Source organism: Barbus barbus (genome assembly GCF_936440315.1).
Source record: "Barbus barbus genome assembly, chromosome: 27".
Lineage (NCBI taxonomy): Eukaryota > Metazoa > Chordata > Actinopteri > Cypriniformes > Cyprinidae > Barbus > Barbus barbus.
In genome coordinates, this window is record NC_136755.1 from 30,658,646 (window position 1) to 30,681,438 (window position 22,793).

A 22,793-nucleotide genomic window follows, 5' to 3' on the forward strand; every position below is an offset into this window, starting at 1 on the left:
TGTGTGTGTGTGTGTGTGTGTGTACATACATGTTCTCTGTGTGTGTGTGTGTGTGTGTGTGTGTGTGTGTGTGTGTACATACATGTTCTCTGTGTGTGTGTGTGTGTACATACATGTTCTCTGTGTGTGTGTGTGTGTGTACATACATGTTCTCTGTGTGTGTGTGTGTGTGTGTGTGTGTACATACATGTTCTCTGTGTGTGTGTGTGTGTGTGTGTGTGTATACATGTTCTCTGTGTGGTGTGGTGTGTATGTGTGTGTGTACATACATGTTCTCTGTGTGTGTGTGTGTGTGTGTGTGTGTGTGTGTACATACATACATGTTCTCTGTGTGTGTGTGTGTGTGTGTGTGTACATACATGTTCTCTGTGTGTGTGTGTGTGTGTGTGTGTACATACATGTTCTCTGTGTGGTGGTGACGGCGGGTCCCTCTGTGTCCTGCAGCTGAGCGTGAATGCTGATGGTGTACTGTGTGTTTGGGGTCAGGTCATTAAAGCAGTGTCTGGACGTGGAGCCGCTCAACCTCACTTCCTGTTTCTCACCGTCTGAAACAGAGGATTGAATGGAAACCCAAAGATTTACACGTGTGTGTGTGTGTGTGTGTGTTGACATCTACTGCACTGTACATCAGCATCAGGTAAAGTGTGTGAACTCTTCTGAATAAGACTAAAGCGTATCTGAATCTCCATCTAAAACACTGTACTTTTAATAATTACTCATTTTTATTAGCTTTTGCATTTGGATATGTATTTATACTTTATCAAAAACTATGGTGTTTTAATTACCGAATTATTGTTATTTCATTATAAAACAATGTAAAAGTGTGTGTATACATGCTTTATATTTTAGAGTTTATAATATTCACGGCAGAACACAATCAGACATCTGTCAAATGAATCATGTTTATATGCTGCATGTTTCAGAATCTAAATGAGGCATTTTGTTCAGTGACCTGTAATCAGATGAGGAGCCTCACGCCGACGTGCCAAAGTTATGATCAACTGAAAGGCTCCATAGACTGCCATCAGATTACATACAGCTTATTATAACCAAACACTGACCCTAACAGAAAACCTACTGGACTTTTACAAGTAAGCACTGTTTTCATGCACAGCTCAGTCTGGAGACTCTTCCTCGTCATATCTCATTGTTCAGACTAGTGGACAGCATCCAAAACACACATTGAAGTGTTTGTTTTATTGCACTTTATCTATTAATGTTTGTAAATTTCAATCTTTCAAGAGTTTTTTCTTTTACAAACAGCAAACTTTACATTTTTATTCCTCTCTATATTCTGAAGGTTTGTTTAGATTTCATTCACACTGATTTATACAACATTTCCTCCTAAAAACACGTGAAAATGTGTTTGTTTTGATTTATGGGAGTGATAGAAAGAGAAATACAAACCCCTTCAGTAGAAATCTTTAACTCTAACATGTCAACTAAACCAAACAAGGATTATGAACCAATGCTCAGGTTTCTGTCTTATAAAATGTATGCAAATTAGTGCATATTTAATTAGAAAATGCTTCATTTGCTTAAATAAACATGTAGTATCCTGTACTGGAGTGTTAGAACACTCACTACAGTAATGGCTATATTACTATAGTAGGATTACCACAGTAAACTACCATTGGTAAGTTACTACAATTGACTGTAGTACGTTTACTATAGTATGGTTCAAAAACACTATAGTATTTACTATAGAAATTTTACTACACTTTCTATAGTAAATTTATAGTATTTTTTCATATGGGATTTCAGAAAACTTAATGTAATCCATTAAACTGATGAATTATGTTGAGATAGTCAAACCAAAATTATTCAGACACTTGTTTACATAATCAGAGTTTATTCTCTATAGTTTAGATCCGTGGTTCCCAACCTGGGGTCGCCAAGCTCACTCTAGTTTGACCACAAGAGCAAATTCCCGACAGTTAGTGCTACTGTTTAATATTCTGTATTATCATTAAAACCATTTGTTTACCAGGATTATAAAATACTGTCCAACATTAAGCAACGGTAGTAACAATCTCACACTGTCGCAGCGTAGGTTTCGTTTGTTTGAAAATATGGCATAAAGCAGTGAAAGGTTTTACAGAGGGAAATTATATGAATTAAAATATGAATTAATTAGGGGTGTGCAATGTGACGATTTTTGATCGTCTCCACGATCTGCTTTTTAAGAAATATGGTAGTATTGTGCTACAGAACATCTTCTATCAGCTCAGTTCTGGCCTCCGTCTCTATATACTGTACAACACGACATACAGCAGTAGAGTTACTCTGACAGGACACTGCACTTATTCACGATCGCAGAAGTACATTATTTGCACACAAGCCTTGCTGGTTAAATGTTTAATTCACGCGCTGGTCTGACGTGCGCTTTTTCTGAGCGCATACACCTGAAGCACGGACACTAAAAAGCCTGTCTAACAGCGCCTGATTACTCAACTAACTTATCTAATACGGTCAAAACACACAAGGTTTACATACAGACTCAGTTATCTCTAAAATGAAAGTAAATAGTTAAGAGAGAAACGGATGCGTGCCTGAATATTAGATGCGTGCAGCTCTTAAAGGGACAGGACACTAAACATGCTGTCGACTGTCATTAAAGGGATAGTTCACCCTAAAATTTCATTTCTGTCATTATTTACTCACTCACATGTTCAGCAGAAGAAAGAAACTCATTCAGGTTTAAAACAACTTTTGAGTAAATGATGCTATAAAAATAAAACATTATGACAGAATGGACAGACAGATGACAATATTTATTTTTGGGGGAACTATTCATTTAACGTTATTCTTGACTAAAAATCTTTAATACAGTTGCTTTAGGAATCAGTTTATCTAGTGTTTTATTTTTATATTTGTTCATTCAATTTCATTGAATGCTCTGCTAAATACACCTATTGTACCTGAAAATAAAGCACTGTTTGTTTTATTTGTATATTATGTGTATTTGTAATGTGCATCTTTGTTCTTATTTTTTAATAAGAAAGATAAAATAATGACAAAGATTTTTATCTTCGCCCACTTTTGCCTGTTTCCCGTTATTGTTCAAATCAATGCAAAAATCAGAACAAATTTTTTTATGCACAGTTGTAAATTTTAACCGGTTGATGAAAATTACCTAATGTTCTAAAAATCTGATAAAATAATATAATTACCTATAATCATTCATCATTTTGACTCTTTTTTTATAAATGATTTTAAGTATGAAATGTAAGGTTTATCATTTTAAAACTTTGTCAAAACTTTATTTTAAAGGAAAGGGAAGTGGTGTGTGGCCAAGTATTGTGACCCATACTCAGTATTTGTGCTCTGCATGTAACCCACCCAAGTGTACACTCAGTAGTGAACACACACCCGGAGCAGTGGGCAGCATTTATGCTGTGGTGCCCGGGGAGCAGTTGGGGGTTCGGTGTCTTGCTCAAGGGCACCTCAGTCGTGGTATTGAGGGTGGAGAGAGCGCTGGACATTCACTCCCCCCACCTACAATCCCTGCCGGCCGGAGACTCAAACCCACAACCTTTGGATTACGAGTCCGACTCTCTAACCATTAGGCCACGACTTCCCCCTTAAATAGCTGTCAGATGTTAAATTTTAGAACACATTTAGATAAAACCAATTTAGCTCAAACAATCACCAAGCAATGCTTCATTTTGTTCAGTCTGTGGTGGAAAAAGATCACATTAGCAATTAAAGAAAAACACTTCAGCAAAATATGATCAGCTCAAAGTGTCTTCACTTACATAACTACAATGTCCTGCACCCGCTAGTCAAAAATATTAAATATTATATCTGGTGTCTGAATAATATTTGGTTTGACTATATATTCATTACATACTTTACTTTTACAGATGAGGATGTCATCAGAAGGAGGTTACGTCAGGTTTCGCTCACTTCTGAGTACACACTCGTTCCTGAAGCATGTGTAAGTGTGCTGAAGTGCACTCACTGGGGGGCGACTGCAGGACGAGGCGGTACAGGTTTGCGTGTTGATGCGGCTGCCACTGAACACACATGCTGCTGGTGCGAACCTGGAACGTGTTGAGGTTACTCACTCCCAGATACACTGGAGACATAGACAGAGACATCAGCGGTGCTCTCTCTCACACACACACACACACACACACACACACACACACACACTCACTCCCAGATACACTGGAGACATAGACAGAGACATCAGCGGTGCTCTCACACACACACACACTCCCAGATACACTGGAGACATAGACAGAGACATCAGCGGTGCTCTCTCTCACACACACACACTCCCAGATACACTGGAGACATAGACAGAGACATCAGCGGTGCTCTCTCTCACACACACACACACACACACTCCCAGATACACTGGAGACACAGACAGAGACATCAGCGGTGCTCTCTCTCACACACACACACACACACTCCCAGATACACTGGAGACATAGACAGAGACATCAGCGGTGCTCTCTCACTCACACACACACACACACACACTCCCAGATACATCAGCGGTGCTCTCACACACACACACTCCCAGATACATCAGCGGTGCTCTCTCTCACACACACACACACACACTCCCAGATACATCAGCGGTGCTCTCACACACACACACTCCCAGAGACATCAGCGGTGCTCTCTCACACACACACACTCCCAGATACATCAGCGGTGCTCTCACACACACACACTCCCAGATACATCAGCGGTGCTCTCTCTCACACACACACACACACACACATACACTGAAATCGAGGATTTATTTAAATCAGATACTGGGGTAGAATGGAGGAAGCGTTGCAGGCCTGGCTCAGACTCACGTGTTTGGGCTCGTCCGCTCAGGGCCTCGCTGGACCCCGTGGTGTAGGTGGCGATGACTTTGATGCTGTACTCCGTCCCGCTCAGCAGATTGACAATCAGCATGGTGTTCACGTCATCACCCACGAAGGTCTCCAGCGCGCGGCCGGCCGCTGTCGGAGGTCAGAGGTCAGCGTGTGTGTGTGTGTGATGAGCAGTGTTGGGGAACGCATTACAAGTAACGCAAATAATCAGATTACTTTAAGTAACTAGTAAAGTAACACATTACTTGTTAATTTGGGAGGAAATATCTGAGTTACATTTTCAAATGATTAACTCCAGTTCCTGTGTTTGTGATGTATTGAGTGACAGCTCTGGTGTTGAGAGAAATCAGGAGTAAGTGCAGAGTGTTGTGTGTGAACATGATCTTACTGTAGTTCTAGACTAAATATCATCATGATCTTACTGTAGTTCTAGACTAAATATCTACATGATCTTACTGTAGTTCTAGACTAAATATCTACATGATCTTACTGTAGTTCTAGACTAAATATCTACATGATCTTACTGTAGTTCTAGACTAAATATCTACATGATCTTACTGTAGTTCTAGACTAAATATCTACATGATCTTACTGTAGATCTAGACTAAATATCTACATGATCTTACTGTAGTTCTAGACTAAATATCTACAGGATCTTACTGTAGTTCTAGACTAAATATCTACATGATCTTACTGTAGTTCTAGACTAAATATCTACATGATCTTACTGTAGTTCTAGACTAAATATCTACATGATCTTACTGTAGATCTAGACTAAATATCATCATGATCTTACTGTAGTTCTAGACTAAATATCAACATGATCTTACTGTAGTTCTAGACTAAATATCATCATGATCTTACTGTAGTTCTAGACTAAATATCATCATGATCTTACTGTAGTTCTAGACTAAATATCTACAGGATCTTACTGTAGATCTAGACTAAATATCATGATCTTACTGTAGTTCTAGACTAAATATCAACATGATCTTACTGTAGTTCTAGACTAAATATCAACATGATCTTACTGTAGTTCTAGACTAAATATCTACATGATCTTACTGTAGTTCTAGACTAAATATCTACATGATCTTACTGTAGTTCTAGACTAAATATCAACATGATCTTACTGTAGTTCTAGACTAAATATCTACATGATCTTACTGTAGTTCTAGACTAAATATCATCATGATCTTACTGTAGTTCTAGACTAAATATCAACATGATCTTACTGTAGTTCTAGACTAAATATCATCATGATCTTACTGTAGTTCTAGACTAAATATCATCATGATCTTACTGTAGTTCTAGACTAAATATCTACAGGATCTTACTGTAGATCTAGACTAAATATCATGATCTTACTGTAGTTCTAGACTAAATATCAACATGATCTTACTGTAGTTCTAGACTAAATATCAACATGATCTTACTGTAGATCTAGACTAAATATCATCATGATCTTACTGTAGTTCTAGACTAAATATCAACATGATCTTACTGTAGTTCTAGACTAAATATCATCATGATCTTACTGTAGTTCTAGACTAAATATCATCATGATCTTACTGTAGTTCTAGACTAAATATCTACAGGATCTTACTGTAGATCTAGAGTAGTTCTAGACTAAATATCAACATGATCTTACTGTAGTTCTAGACTAAATATCAACATGATCTTACTGTAGTTCTAGACTAAATATCAACATGATCTTACTGTAGTTCTAGACTAAATATCTACATGATCTTACTGTAGTTCTAGACTAAATATCATCATGATCTTACTGTAGTTCTAGACTAAATATCAACATGATCTTACTGTAGTTCTAGACTAAATATCATCATGATCTTACTGTAGTTCTAGACTAAATATCATCATGATCTTACTGTAGTTCTAGACTAAATATCTACAGGATCTTACTGTAGATCTAGACTAAATATCATGATCTTACTGTAGTTCTAGACTAAATATCAACATGATCTTACTGTAGTTCTAGACTAAATATCAACATGATCTTACTGTAGTTCTAGACTAAATATCTACATGATCTTACTGTAGTTCTAGACTAAATATCAACATGATCTTACTGTAGTTCTAGACTAAATATCAACATGATCTTACTGTAGTTCTAGACTAAATATCTACATGATCTTACTGTAGTTCTAGTCTAAATATCTACATGATCTTACTGTAGTTCTAGACTAAATATCTACATGATCTTACTGTAGTTCTAGACTAAATATCTACATGATCTTACTGTAGTTCTAGACTAAATATCTACAGGATCTTACTGTAGTTCTAGACTAAATATCTACAGGATCTTACTGTAGTTCTAGACTAAATATCTACAGGATCTTACTGTAGTTCTAGACTAAATATCAACATGATCTTACTGTAGTTCTAGACTAAATATCAACATGATCTTACTGTAGTTCTAGACTAAATATCTACATGATCTTACTGTAGTTCTAGACTAAATATCAACATGATCTTACTGTAGTTCTAGACTAAATATCAACATGATCTTACTGTAGTTCTAGACTAAATATCTACATGATCTTACTGTAGTTCTAGTCTAAATATCGACATGATCTTACTGTAGTTCTAGACTAAATATCTACATGATCTTACTGTAGTTCTAGACTAAATATCTACATGATCTTACTGTAGTTCTAGACTAAATATCTACAGGATCTTACTGTAGTTCTAGACTAAATATCAACATGATCTTACTGTAGTTCTAGACTAAATATCAACATGATCTTACTGTAGTTCTAGACTAAATATCAACATGATCTTACTGTAGTTCTAGACTAAATATCAACATGATCTTACTGTAGTTCTAGACTAAATATCTACATGATCTTACTGTAGTTCTAGACTAAATATCAACATGATCTTACTGTAGTTCTAGACTAAATATCAACATGATCTTACTGTAGTTCTAGACTAAATATCTACATGATCTTACTGTAGTTCTAGACTAAATATCAACATGATCTTACTGTAGTTCTAGACTAAATATCTACATGATCTTACTGTAGTTCTAGACTAAATATCTACAGGATCTTACTGTAGTTCTAGACTAAATATCTACATGATCTTACTGAAGTTCTAGACTAAATATCAACATGATCTTACTGTAGTTCTAGACTAAATATCTACAGGATCTTACTGTAGTTCTAGACTAAATATCAACATGTATTTACTCATCTCACCTGTACTAAAACACATTCAGTGTTCCTCAGAATCAATAAAAACAGTCAAATACAAACTCAGAATATTATACAAACCTGCAATAATTAAATGTTAAATAACACAAATATCCTTTATGTATTTAAACCCATTTTATTAACGAATGTCTTTGCTGCTGACCTTCAATGATCCAATTCAATCATACTAATAAGCAGAAATGACACATTTGTGTTTGATTGTAGTTATCGCTGAATAGTGTTGAACTTTCTTCTCCTGCGTCATATTCTTCGTGATTAGGTTTGAGCGGCGCCCTCTACTGTACAGACCTGAATTTACGGTAACACTTTAGAATAGCGAACACTTATTCACTAATAACTACGACTTTTCCCTCAAATTCCTAATTTGCTGCTTATTAATAGTTAGTAAGGTAGTTGTTAAGTTTAGGTATTGGGTAGGATTAGGGATGTAGAATAAGACATTAATATGTGCTTAATTACTACTAATAAATGGCTAATATTCTAGTAATATGCATGCTAATAAGCAACTAGTTAAGAGACCCTAAAATAAAGTGTTACCAGAACTTTTGATATTAAAAACAAACAAGCAAGCCCTGCCCAGATTTAAAAACTCAAAACGTAACGCATTACTTCCCATAAAAAGTAACTAAGTAACGTAATTGGTGAATTTTTTAGGGACTAAGGCAATATTGTAATGCATTAGTTTTATAAGTAGCTTTCCCCAACACTGGTGATGAGGTGCTGGGTACCTGAGGTGGGTTGGTAGACGATCCTGTAGCCCATGGTGGGCGAGGGCGGTGTGTCCCAGCTGATGCGGAAGCGGTTGTACCATTCCTCAGACACACGCAGGTTACTGGGAGCAGAGAGCGGCACTGCGGAGCAGGAGACAGCAGTCACTCACTTCCTGTCAAACACGACTGGCCTGTACGCTTTCATTAAATCATTCTAGAGTGTTCTACCTGTATAGCATGTTGCTGTTTTCTCATGTGTTTTATAAATAAACTACACTAAACTATTGTGAAGATGACATTTTCCTCTTTAGGGGAACTAAAGTACATGCATATAGTGTTTAATAAGGTTTGGAAATGTTTTGTTTTATTGACCAGATTTTACAATATTTTTGAATGTAACAAAATAAAATATCCTTTAATAATGCAATTATGACCCACTGTGACAATATAATATTATTCAGAGCATGTAGTTTTACGAACTTGTGTTAAATGAAATTACAGGGAATATTTTGATTTTTTTTATTTATACTGAATTTCAATAAATGAAATTTAAACAAATTTGAATCCATATTTTTTTATAAAATTATAATTAATTTATAGAACACTTACATTAATAAAATTTATTTAAATTTAATTTAAATGAATCAAAATTTATCTATAAAACTAATTTATAAAAGATTTAAATGAATTGAATTAAAATTAATTTATCCACCCTATTTTTTCCGTAAGAGTGCACGTGGCCTTTTGTAAATTTAATATTTCTGGCTTCCGGTCTCATGCGCTTCCAACTATTAACTTTCCTTACTGATATTGCAAATTGGTGTGTCTTACCATGGCATTTTAACGTATTTTGTCAATTATGAACACACTGGTTTGTAATGCAAACAGTTTTACCATTTACCGTTACAGCACTTTTTTATTCTTCTCATCATTTCCCTACAGCGGCTAATGAACCAGAAGACATGCCCATTCACAGAAAACACCTTACTTCTGCTTTGAAGAATAAGGTGGATAAAACAGTGCAGTATTATTTACAATGTACTCGTGAAAGTCAACAGTCAACACAAAATACACACTTTCCTCTCAGATTCATATTTACTTAAAATCTCAACGCTATTGCAAAAGTCTCTAACACGTTGACAGCTGTATGCGTTACCCAGAATCACAGAGAGCGAGGCTCAGTGGAGAGCAGACTCACGTGTGCGGGCGAGGCGTGTGGTGGGCAGCCCGTCGCCGTCGCTGTAGAGCGCAGAGACGCTGACGCGGTACTCAGTGTCCGACAGCAGAGGCTGCAGCAGCAGCGAGGTCTGAGCCGCAGGAACCGTCGCCTGCAGCGGAGAAACACACACACACACACAGACACCATCATCAAAGGTGTTTGGATATGGGGAATGTTCCTGCGGTGAACACAAACACATTTCATGACGACGGCCAGCAGCGCTGCGTAACTCTGCAGTAAAAACCCGCCGATAAAAACTAAAACACACACTTACAAAACTCCACAGAAGACAAAAACACATTCAGAAGCCGCAGGGATTTTTGAGGAGAAATGGAAATTGAGTTTCTGCAGCTCTTTGAAAATCACTGTAACATACAATCTCTGTAAATAACATAAATGTGACCCTGCAGCACAGAAGCAGTCATGAGTAGCACAGGTATATCTGTAGCAATAGCCAACAATACATTGTATGGATCAAAATTATACATTTCTCTTTTATGACAAAAATCATTAGGATATTAAGATCATGTTCCATCAAGATATTTTGTAAATGTCCTACTGTAAATATATCAAAACTTCATTTCTGATTAGTAATATGCATTGCTAAGAACTTCATTTGAACAACTTTAAAGGAGATTTTCTCAATATTTAGATTTTTTTGCTCCCTCAGATTCCAGATTTTCAAATAGTTGTATCTCAGACAAATATTGTCCGATCATAACAAACCATACATCAATGGAAATATTATTCATTCAGCTTACAGATGATTTTAAAAACAAATCATTTCTCAATTTAAAATAATGACCCTTATGACTGGTTTTATGCTCCAGGGTCACTTTTAGTGAGGTTACAGCATTTGAGACCTGCTGAGGTTAAACGTGACGGATCACATCTGAACGCGTCACGGATCAAAAACAATTCATCCAGTTTTGTACACATAGGGCCAGGTTTATTAAACAGGGCAAATTAGAGAGAGCAATTCCAAAACAGCACCAATGGGCGTGGAAATTTATGCGTGTGATTTACTGACAACACGCAATTAAAAGAACACAGACGCAACTCATTTACGTAACCGTCTCTTCACTTTGCTGCCATCTGGTAAGTGCTTCCGTAGCATGATGGCAAAAACTGAGAGACTTCTTCCCCAGGCCATCAGGCTCCTAAACTCGAACTCGGTCTCATAACATCAACATGACTCCATTTAAATAATCACTAATAATCAGTAAGTTATTCATAATTCTCTACCATTCGTGTTGCTGCTATGTAAAGACGCTGTACAACCTGTTTGCACATTCCTGCTTATGTTATTACTTAAGTGTACAGTATACCTGTAACGGGACGAACAAGACGTGAGACGTGCGCATCCAAGTGCAAGCTTTTATTTACAGGCATGGTCAATAACAGGCAGGGTCGAACAAACAGCAATCAGGTATAGAGAGGGCAAGACAGAAGAGTACTCAAGTGAACAGGCGTGGTCAGCGATCGGCGTACAGTATCCAAAGGGTTTGACAGAAAGGGAAATCCAGGTACGAGAGCAATAATCCAATCGAGGTGCAAATAGAGTCCGAATGGCAAGGCAAAGGGTAAATCCAGAAAACATGGGCAGGAATCAAAACACAAGAGAACACATAAGGCAAGACTAAGACTAAGACTAAGACTAAGACTTGGGCTCCGTAGAGTAGCTATCGCTATGAAAGTGATAAACACAATACAATACTCGGCATCTAGCAAGAGGAAGTCCATGGTTTATAAAGCCTGAGTGATTAGGGTGATCAGCTGTGTAATCAGTGAAAACAGCTGTGTGTGTCGTCAGTGCAATGAATGATGGGGATTGTAGTGAAGTGCAAGGGTCCATGCGGTGAGTGGGTGACCTCTAGTGGTGATTAACCAGAAAGGCATGGACCAGATTCATGAAAATACTGTCCTGCACATTTATTTATTTTTATTATTTATTTATTTATATTTATGTATATTCTTTGTGTTTGTATTCCATATAATTGTATTCCATATAACTGTTCATGGAGCGGACCTGACTTACATTTCACTGCTGGTTATACTCTGTATAATTGTGTGTGAGACGAATAAAAATCTTGAATCATAACGACAAACACAATATGATGTTTTAAGGTTCGGGAGGAGCACGATCAGATAATCAACTAATTTGGCTGGCGCATTCTGTTAGTAAAGCTGGCCCATGGACTGTCGTGAGACATTTATCATGTGAAAATGCATTTAAATCAGCACAATTTGCAGTGTCAATATTCAGGTTATAATGTAGTAGAGGATGGAGTCAGATTCAGACCCTCACCGTCTGTTCGGCGCGGTCTCCTCGTGTACTTATGTATGACACTCGGTACTGACGCACGTTTGGACCCAGCGGATCCCACGATACACGCATGCTGAAGGTCGTCACATCGCTCAGCTGCAGATTCCTGACGGCCAGACGCTGCACTGCACACACACACACACACACACACACACACACAGAGACGCAAACAATGAACAGAAGCCATGAACATCGGAGCACATTCAGGGTTTTCCTATGTTTCGGTGGCCATCAAAATGAACAATCAATTTTTGCAATGTTTTCCATAGTGACTTTGTCATCAACTCCTGTTCTGAAGGTTGATGAAAGGTTGGAGAATTTTGCGCATGGATGAACACGTCTGTAAGCAACCGCCGGAGAGCGTTTCTGACACAGGAAAAGCACTGATGACAAGTGCTGGAAACACATGAGAGATTTTACCGGCTGTAGTCGTTCTGACGGTCGTCGTCGTAACTGTTGTTCTGGCAACTTCAAACACAATTAGAGAGAAAAAACACATTAAAGTCTGTGATTCTGGTCAATATTCAGGCAGCACTGGGCATCATGAAGGAGCACGTGAAGTCAGACCTGTGGCCTCGCTGATCTCCACCGGATCGCTCTCAGACTCGTCTCTGTAGATCGCAGACAGAGAAACTTCATATTCAGTCAGAGGCTTCAGACCAGTGATGACAAACCAGTTGGAGTTATCATTGATGAGAACCTGAAGACAAACACAGAGACACGGACAGGCAGACATCAGAGACAGATGGCCAGATAGACAGACAGACGATAGACAGACACAGAGACAGACAGAGAGAGACAAACAGACAGCCGAGGGTCTCCAGCACAGCCTGGCCCTGCTGGAACAGTACTGTGAGGAATGGGCTCTGACGGTCAACCTGGACAAAACCAGAGTCATGGTGTTCCAGAAGAAGGCCAGGTCTCAGGGAAGCAGATACCAGTTCAGTTACGGAGGAGAAGTCCTGGAGCACAGCACCAGCTACACTTACATCCAGATCTCTGCATCAGGGGGCTTCAGTCTGGCTGTGAAGGTCTTGAATGAGAAGACCCGGAAGGCATTTTATGCCATCAAATCACGGTTTGGCCAATTAAAATGACCAATTAAAACATGGATTCACTACTTATTACTTTTATTTGTATACACTCATAATAACAACTAAACTTTGTGCTTTTGAAGAATAAAGAAAACAAATAGGGTGCGCTCTCTGTCTTCTCCATCTCCGTGAACGGTTTTCAGAAACGAGTCACTAAAATGAAGTGTAACTCAGCAAATACTCAACACACAGACATGAGTTATCTCTATAGAAAGCCTGAAGTGTCTACTTTCAAATTAAGTCAGTCATATCGAAAACAAACATTCTGTGATAAAGTAATCCGTATGAAACCAACATGATGTTCAGTCTGTCCAGTCTAACTCATTATTTTTAATGGGATCCCGCCCCCCTCGTGTTCACATGTAAATAACCACGTGATCCGCGCGCTTGGAGACGCCCAACATAAACAAAGAGTCAGGAGTGAAGAGTTCATCACTGCTATACTGTTAGTTTCTGGAAGAAGACGCGCTGAGTAAAGGCTGGATTTCCCTCAAAATAAGAACAAGAGTTCATCCAGTAGAGAAGATCGATGTTTGGCATTTGTTAGCGTGTTATTAGGGAAAGTTGTGGCCTAATGGTTAGAGAGTCGGACTCGTAATCCAAAGGTTGTGGGTTCGAGTCTCGGCCCAGGCACGGTGTGTGTGTGTGTGTTCACTGCTGTGTGTGTGCACGTTGGATGGGTTAAATGCAGAGCACGAATTCAGAGTATGGGTCACCATACTTGGCAATATGTCACTTCACTTATTGTGACATAAACTTGAACACATTACTAGTTGGGTTTTTCCCAAACTACAACACGATGAACGCTACGCATCTAAGAATGTTTAGACCATGTTTATTATTATTATTATTATTATTATTATATATTTTAATAGCGTGCTTAATAACAATTAGTTCTCAGATATAAAATATATGTTTTATAGTACGAAGTACATCCTTTTATAGTACAAAGCATGCGTGAGTCTATGGCTGCAGAATCATATCTTCTATAGTATAAAATCATACATGATGTTCAGGATGGCTATATGACTACAAAATCATAGTTGGGTTTTCCCCAAACTATAATTCCTGACTAAAATGTTTGAAATCCAGTAAAACATTTTGAATATGATGGGCAATTCATTGTATTTAAATTTCTTATGGCGCGAGTATGTTTTCTTGCTCTATATAAAACAATAAAAGTAATATGAGAGTACATTGTAACATGATGAATGCTACGAGTCTAAGTATGTTTAGAACATGTTTATGATTAATAGCCTACTTTGTTCAAAAATAGATTTTAATAGCATACTAAACAAATTAGTTTCTCAAAAATATATATTTTTTTTTTACGATAATACAAAGCATGCATGAGTCTATGGCTACAAAACCTATATACATATACATATAGATATATAGATGCTCCTGATATAAACATGCTCACAAATGTTTTCTCTTTTTTTGGTTGTTTGTATTTTATTGAATCAGACACCTGCACCACAGATGATGAATCCTGCTGACTTTCAGTCTCTTCCAACTGTTTTCCTCGCTGCAGCAACATCAGATGGTCAACTACACTGATATTCTATGGTAAAACAAGATCCTTGACTACTGATTATGTTTTTTCTTCATGAATCCATGGAAAGAAACACGTAAATAACACATATATATCAGGTATGATTAGTTGTGATTTATTTGTTTCACTTGTTGAACAGAATCTGTTGCAGGAACGAGTCAAAGTCTGTTCACATCTCTGTGGTCAGATCAGTGTGCACAATAATGTGTCTTTGACCTTCATTATGTATGTTTTGATTTTACTGTGTTGTAAATAAAATTTCACACCCAGAGTCACACCCATTTTTTCAGTCTCTCTCTTACCTGCCTCAGTCACAGTCACACTGATGGGCCATTAGCAGCTTTAGGGGAGGGCCCTTTGTCTCTCAGGTGAGAATCACTTAATATTCAAGACCATTGCCACTCCCTCGCATATACGCTTTCTATCACAAAACATGTCTTTAAAAATTTAAATCAATGTATTGTTTTCTGTGAGCAAATAAACAAGATGATTTTCACATAATTTTGAAGCAAAAATTCTAGGCTACAAGATCCAGTTCTCAAAAGTCTTGTGAACAATTGTTCTGTATGTGTCTTATTTCAGTTACTTCAAAATTTTAGTTTTTCACTAACCACGCATAAACGTTGATTTCTCAAAAACACAATCATGTACATAAATGCTGCTAACATATTATTGCAGCCCAGTTTGTGCTGTTTACAGTGTTATTAGACTTTAGACATTTATATTTTTATAAGCAACTGAAAAAAAGCACAAATGTCAGGGCATGTCGAAAGTTCTCCAGGCCCCCAAAACACCCTCAGACCCCAGAGGGTTAAACAAATTCTACTGTACGGGAGTGAAATTTGGGGACCAATAATAAATTTAAAAAATTGCGATAAACCTTCAATAGAAAAACTACAACTAGAAATTATCAAAACATTTTAGGGGTCCATTGAGGTACGTCCAATGATGCCCGCAGAGCTGAATTAGGTTTATACCCACTGAAGATTGAGATCCAGAAGAGATGTGTTCAGTTCTGGCATCACCTCCATCAATCTGATCCTGATTCAATCCGATATAAAGCCCTCCTCGCCAATGAAACCTCAGCAGAATCTCATCCTCGAAACACTTGCTCTTCAGCTAGTCCATAAAACCCAGCTCCTCGCTGAATACAGCTTCAACCCCAAAACCATTATTGACAAAAATCTAAAAAGACACTCACGATGAATCTCTAAAAATACACTTTGACCTTCAAAATAAACTCCAATGCTACTCAGCCCTAAACAGAACCACTAAATTTGCCAATTATTTATTGATTAAACCATTTAAAGACAAATCCTCTCCAAATACAGATGAAGTAAGCATGATTTAGAAATGGAGAGAGGAAGACAGACAAACATGGCCAGAGCGAGAGCAGAGGATCTGTAGACACTGATCAACAGCAAATAGAGGACGAGAAACACTTTCTGCTGATTTGTCCTAAATATCACAATGTGAGGGAAACATTTCTCCCCAGATTTGAAGCCCTGATCCCATCATTTACTGAACTTCGTGATACTGAGAAAATGCCCTTCTTACTTGAAGAAGATGATAACTTCACAGACATCTTCAACATCTCACTAAATCAGGCTGTTGTCCCCACATGCTTCAAAGCTACCACCATCATTCCAGTCCCTAAGAAGTCATCTCCATCCTGCTTCAATGACTACCAATAGCACTCACTCCCATCCTCATGAAGTGCTTTGAACGGCTAGTCATGCACCACATCAAGTCTGTGCCCCCCCCCCCCCTCCCCTCACTGGACCCCTTCCAGTTTGCATATAGGTCCAACCGCTCGACCGATGATGCCATCACCACTGCCCTCCACATTTCATTAAGTTTGCGGATGACACGACTGTGGTGGGTCTCATCAGCAACAGAGATGAGACAAACTACAGGAGCGAGCTGAGCCGCCTGGCCGGGTGGTGCAGTGACAACAATCTCTCTCTGAATGTGGAGAAGACGAAGGAGATTGTTGTTGACTTCAGGAGAGTACACACTCAGCATGCCCCTCTGACCATCAACGGTGAGACTGTGGAGAGAGTGAGCAGCACCAAGTTCCTGGGTGTGCACATCACAGAGGACCTCTCCTGGACTAACAACACTGTAGCACTGGCCAAGAAAGCACAGCAGCGTCTCTACTTCCTCCGCAAACTCAGAAGAGCCAGAGCCCCGGCCCCCATCATGTGCACCTTCTACAGAGGCACCATCGAGAGCATCCTAACTAGCTGCATCACTGTGTGGTATGGCGCTTGCAACGCATCCTGCCGCAAGTCACTTCAACGCATAGTGAGAGCAGCTGAGAAGATCATTGGTGTCTCTCTCCCCTCCCTCCAGGACATCTACAGCACCCGTCTCACCCGCAAAGCCCTCCGCATTGCAGGTGATCCCACCCACCCGACACACAGCTTCTTCAGTCTGCTGCCATCAGGGAGGAAACTGCGGAGTCTCCAGGCGAGGACCAGCAGACTGAAGGACAGCTTCATACATCAGGCTGTCAGGAAGCTGAACTCCCTCCCGTTCCTTGCCCCCCCTCCCCTCTTTCACCCCCATTTAACACAGCAACACACTAGGAACTCTGACTCTTTGACCCCCCCCCACCGACCAACAAACTGTGACCAGCACCTGTCACTTGTGCAGCATTAGCTGATCACTACCCATCCAACATTGACTGCAAATTACCTCTTCGGATAGTCTGACAAAAACTATCCGAACAGTCACTTCAACTTGTCACTTTAACAGACTGATAAGCTCTTCTTGCACTACACTCATAACAAAACAAAAGAAATCTGCACAGTTTTGTTTTTGTACATTCAACTGGTTTGCACTCCATCTATTCTGCCATGTGCCTTATGCACTTTATCTATCTCTCTTTTTTTATTTTTCTACAATGTCCTCAGACTGATAAGCTCTTTTGCACTACAAATATATCTACAGTGTTGTTTTTAACTGGTTTTGCACTCTATCTGCCAGGCGCCTTATGCCACTTTATCGATCTAATTCTTATTTTTTTCTACAATATCCTCATTTGTATAGCTGTATAGTTGTATGTACATATGTTTAAACTGTATTTATCTGTATTTGAACGTCTACTGTCAGTGTTTAATGTTAACTGTATGCACCAAGGGTCTTAGAGTAACGCAATTTCAATTCTCTGTATGTACATGTGGAAGAATTGACAATAAAGCAGACTTGATAACAGCTGCACTAGCTGCTAAATATGTATTAACCATTCACAATGTTAGATGTTACACATGATTAACTTCAAACTGACTTACTTTATCTTTTCATTTATTTAGATGGATATTATTTATTATTATTATTATTAAATATATATATATATATATTAATGCTTTGGCAACATTATCCAGCAGCCATATCACCCTGCAGCCCAAGACCGGTTGCTCACTGAAGCTAAGCAGGGTTGAGCTGGTCAGTACCTGGATGGGAGACCTCCTGGGAATACTAGGTTGCTGTTGGAAGAGGTGTTAGTGAGGCCAGCAGGGGGTGCTCACCCTGTGGTCTGTGTGGGTCCTAACGCCCCGGTATAGTGCCGGGGACACTCTACTGTCAAAAAGCAACGTCTTTCGGATGAGACGTTAAACTGAGGTCCTGACTCTCTGTGGTCATTAAAAATCCCATGGCACTTCTCGTAAAGAGTAGGGGTGTAACCCTTGTCAATCATGGCCTCCTAATAATCCCCATACACTTGATTGGCTCTCTCTCTCTCTCCTCTCCACCTGTAGCTGGTGTGTGGTGAGCGCACTGGCGCCGTTGTGCTGTGGCTGCCGTCGCATCATCCAAGTGGATGCTGCACACTGGTGGTGGTTGAGGAGAGACCTCCTATATGATTGTAAAGCGCTTTGGGTGTACAGCAATACACAATAAAGCGCTATATAAATGCATCCTTCATTCATTGTGTTACACAGTCATGCTAATAAAGCTGAATTGAATTGACAGACGGAGAGACAGAGACAGGAAACATTTCTTACTGCACTGTGATTACGATCACAACATTAGAGCTGCATATTTCACCAAATTACAACTAATTAAACCACATTTTATGGCATTACCAAATGCAGAAAAATTAAGTCACATTTTAGGAGAAAATTCCAAAATGATCACAACAGCAGCAAGATATGTATCAGCCTGCCACAAACGAAGACTATCAGCCAGTGGACAAAACTGGAGCAAGATCATTTCTTACATGTTGTACAAAGGCGTTTTTTAATTAATTTATTTATTTTATTAATATTTATTTATTTTATGTTATTATTTTTTTAACAATGTCTTTTCTATTGTTCTTGTTTGTGGGAAAAAACAAACATATTTACATAATTATTTTACAGATCTATTCTTGTTCTATGTATTATATTATATAATCGTTTGTTCCTTATTCATGTAATGGACAATGCTTTGGCAATACTGTGCAAGTCATGCCAATAAAGCTCATTTGAATTTGAGACAGACAGAGAGACAGACAGGTGTGTGCACCTCTTTGGTCTCTCCTCCTGCCGCGGGTCTCCAGGTGAGTCTGTAGGAGGAGACGTCAGACGCGGCGTTTTGCCACATCACTCTGAAACTATCGGTGGATACCTCACTGCTGCGGAGATTCAGCGGCAGAGGAACCTCACCTACAACACACACACACACACATTTGAAATAGAATTACTTTATTGTATGTTTTTTTTTTGCATTTTTATTAGGTTTTAATGTGATTTTGAATATATGAACATGTGTGTCCTCACTGGTGATGAAGCTGTCCGTCAGCGGTTCTGCTTGTCCCTCGTCATACAGTGCAAAGATGGCGATGGTGTACTCCGTCAGAGAGGTCAGGTTTCGCAGCAACAGCATGGTGACCGGACCCACTTCCACCTGAGGTTACCAAAGGTCAAAGACACGCCAAAACAATTCAGTTCACAGTGGCTGATGCGCTCTTACCTTATTGGTCTCCACAGTGTCCGTCTTCACATAAACAATGCGGTAACCTTTGACCTTACGAGACGCTGCATCCCACGAGAGTTTAGCGGAGCTGTGACTGATGTCTGAGATGCGCAGATTACGAGCCGGAGTCAGACGGACTGAGAGCGAGAGTCAGACGGATGATGTTACCAGCTAGTATTTAGCACACATAGGTGTTTCTGTCGTGTATTGGTGGGGTTTGTACTCACGCGTGGTCTCCTGCGCGGTCATGGGGTCACTGGCCTCCTCTCCGTACAGGGCGTAAACGGTCACCGTGTATTCGGTCGCAGGAGTTAAACCGTCCAGTTCAACCTGAGTCACGGAGTCGGACACTTTAACCTGTAAACACAAACACACACTCACTAGCAGTGTTGGGGAAAGTAATGCAATACAATATTGCCTTACTCCCTAAAAAAGTAACTAATTACATTACTTAGTTACTTTTTTATAGAAAGTAATGTGTTGTGTTACTTTTGAGTTACTTTTTTAATCTGGGCAGGTCGTGCTTTTTTGTTTTTAATATAAAAAGTTATTCTTTTACAAATGTAAAAGCCCTTTCACACCAAAAGTGAAATGAAATGAAGGAAGTGTAGATTCAGGTCTGTACAGTAGAGGGCGCCGCTCAAACTAATCACGAAGAATATGACGCAGGAGAAGAAAGTTCAACACTATTCAGCAATAACTACAATCAAACACAAATGTGTCATTTCTGCTTATTAGTATGATTGAATTGGATCATTGAAGGTCAGCAGCAAAGACATTCGTTAATAAAATGGGTTTAAATACATAAAGGATATTTGTGTTATTTAACATTTAATTATCACAGGTTTGTATAATATTCTGAGTTTGTATTTGACTGTTTTTATTGATTCTGAGGAACACTGAATGTGTTTTAGTGCAGGTGAGATGAGTAAATACATGTTGATATTTAGTCTAGAACTACAGTAAGATCATGTAGATATTTAGTCTAGAACTACAGTAAGATCATGTAGATATTTAGTCTAGAACTACAGTAAGATCATGTAGATATTTAGTCTAGAACTACAGTAAGATCATGTGGATATTTAGTCTAGAACTACAGTAAGATCATGTAGATATTTAGTCTAGAACTACAGTAAGATCATGTAGATATTTAGTCTAGAACTACAGTAAGATCATGTAGATATTTAGTCTAGAACTACAGTAAGATCATGTAGATATTTAGTCTAGAACTACAGTAAGATCATGTTGATATTTAGTCTAGAACTACAGTAAGATCGTGTTGATATTTAGTCTAGAACTACAGTAAGATCGTGTTGATATTTAGTCTAGATCTACAGTAAGATCATGTAGATATTTAGTCTAGATCTACAGTAAGATCATGTTGATATTTAGTCTAGAACTACAGTAAGATCGTGTTGATATTTAGTCTAGAACTACAGTAAGATCGTGTTGATATTTAGTCTAGATCTACAGTAAGATCATGTAGATATTTAGTCTAGATCTACAGTAAGATCATGTTGATATTTAGTCTAGAACTACAGTAAGATCGTGTTGATATTTAGTCTAGATCTACAGTAAGATCATGTAGATATTTAGTCTAGATCTACAGTAAGATCATGTTGATATTTAAACTACAGTAAGATCGTGTTGATATTTAGTCTGGAACTACAGTAAGATCGTGTTGATATTTAGTCTAGATCTACAGTAAGATCATGTAGATATTTAGTCTAGAACTACAGTAAGATCATGCAGATATTTAGTCTAGAACTACAGTAAGATCATGTTCACACACAACACTCTGCACTTACTCCTGATTTCTCTCAACACCAGAGCTGTCACTCAATACATGAGCTTACTGGAGGTAATTATTTGAAAAGTAATATTTCCTTCTAAATTAAAAAGTAATGTGTTACTTTACTAGTTACTCAAAAAAGTAATCTGATTATATAACTCGTGTTACTAGTAATGCGTTTACCCCAGCACTGCCCACTAGTTAGGGATACTCACAAATCTGAGAGCATCTGCATTCATGCTTGTTCCAGTCGGGTGTCGTAGACTGATTTTAGTTAAAATCGTCACACTAGACATTCGTACGCGGTGTGAGAGGACCTGTAGTGTGTGTGTGTGTGTGTGTGTGTTTTCCACCTCCTTCTCGTCCGCGGGCTCGCCCTCCGTCAGAGGCGCATACAGGATCATGTACCCAGAAGCCCCTTCTGCCTCTCGCCAGCGTGCACGCATGGTGCTGTGAGTGATGTCATGCAGCTCCAGATCACTGACCGTCGGCAGTGCCACTGACCAACAAACACAACAAAACAATAAAACAGATCAGACATATACAATCAATCAGTTCAGCATGAAATAACACATCAGATGTGTATATCAGACACATAAAACAGGTCAGGTGAGTATTACAGTTTTACTCAATTGTTAAAACACTATAATCAGGCTTTTGAACTAAAATTTCAAAACCATAACGCCATTTTTCAAAAAGCACGCCCATTTCCCTAAACTATAAACGCTATTCCCCTGCTTTGACACGAGTCAGATTTGGTGAACTGTTGTTGTAAAACTCTACACACAAATCCCTACATTTCTCAGTGCTTACACCATGTGCTTGTTTAGAAACACTAGCATTCAATATTGTTCTCTCAAGTCTGCACAGTTTGAGCTCAATTAGCACACAATTACCCAAGAGGAAACGCTAGTGGACTGACATTCTGTTGAGTTGGGCTCTCGATTGCTTCTGTCTGTTCCTGTCTGTCGTGCTGCTGAGAGGTTTGTGATTGTAGCTCCGTGTAGCTTCAAGAATCTCTATCTTACTTTCACGCTCTGATGTTTAAGTGGTAAAAT

At 38.7% G+C, this 22,793-nt stretch overlaps 1 protein-coding gene across 1 annotated transcript in view; it reads right to left on the bottom strand.

The window, feature by feature from the left end:
* Window positions 1–22,793, bottom strand: part of LOC306847493 (collagen alpha-1(XIV) chain-like) — a gene marked incomplete at its 3' end in the record, with an annotated part of 75,419 nt that overhangs the window by 18,024 nt on the left and 34,602 nt on the right. The window contains exons 12-24 of the mRNA XM_079381434.1: window positions 22,089–22,234; window positions 20,171–20,300; window positions 19,941–20,080; window positions 19,748–19,874; window positions 19,494–19,633; window positions 12,888–13,032; window positions 12,753–12,800; window positions 12,315–12,457; window positions 9,986–10,115; window positions 8,806–8,928; window positions 4,821–4,970; window positions 3,965–4,081; window positions 399–545 (exon numbers count right to left, since the gene is read on the bottom strand). Coding sequence (XP_079237560.1) covers window positions 399–545; window positions 3,965–4,081; window positions 4,821–4,970; window positions 8,806–8,928; window positions 9,986–10,115; window positions 12,315–12,457; window positions 12,753–12,800; window positions 12,888–13,032; window positions 19,494–19,633; window positions 19,748–19,874; window positions 19,941–20,080; window positions 20,171–20,300; window positions 22,089–22,234 — 1,686 coding nt within the window. The remainder of the gene's footprint in view (window positions 1–398; window positions 546–3,964; window positions 4,082–4,820; window positions 4,971–8,805; window positions 8,929–9,985; window positions 10,116–12,314; window positions 12,458–12,752; window positions 12,801–12,887; window positions 13,033–19,493; window positions 19,634–19,747; window positions 19,875–19,940; window positions 20,081–20,170; window positions 20,301–22,088; window positions 22,235–22,793) is intronic.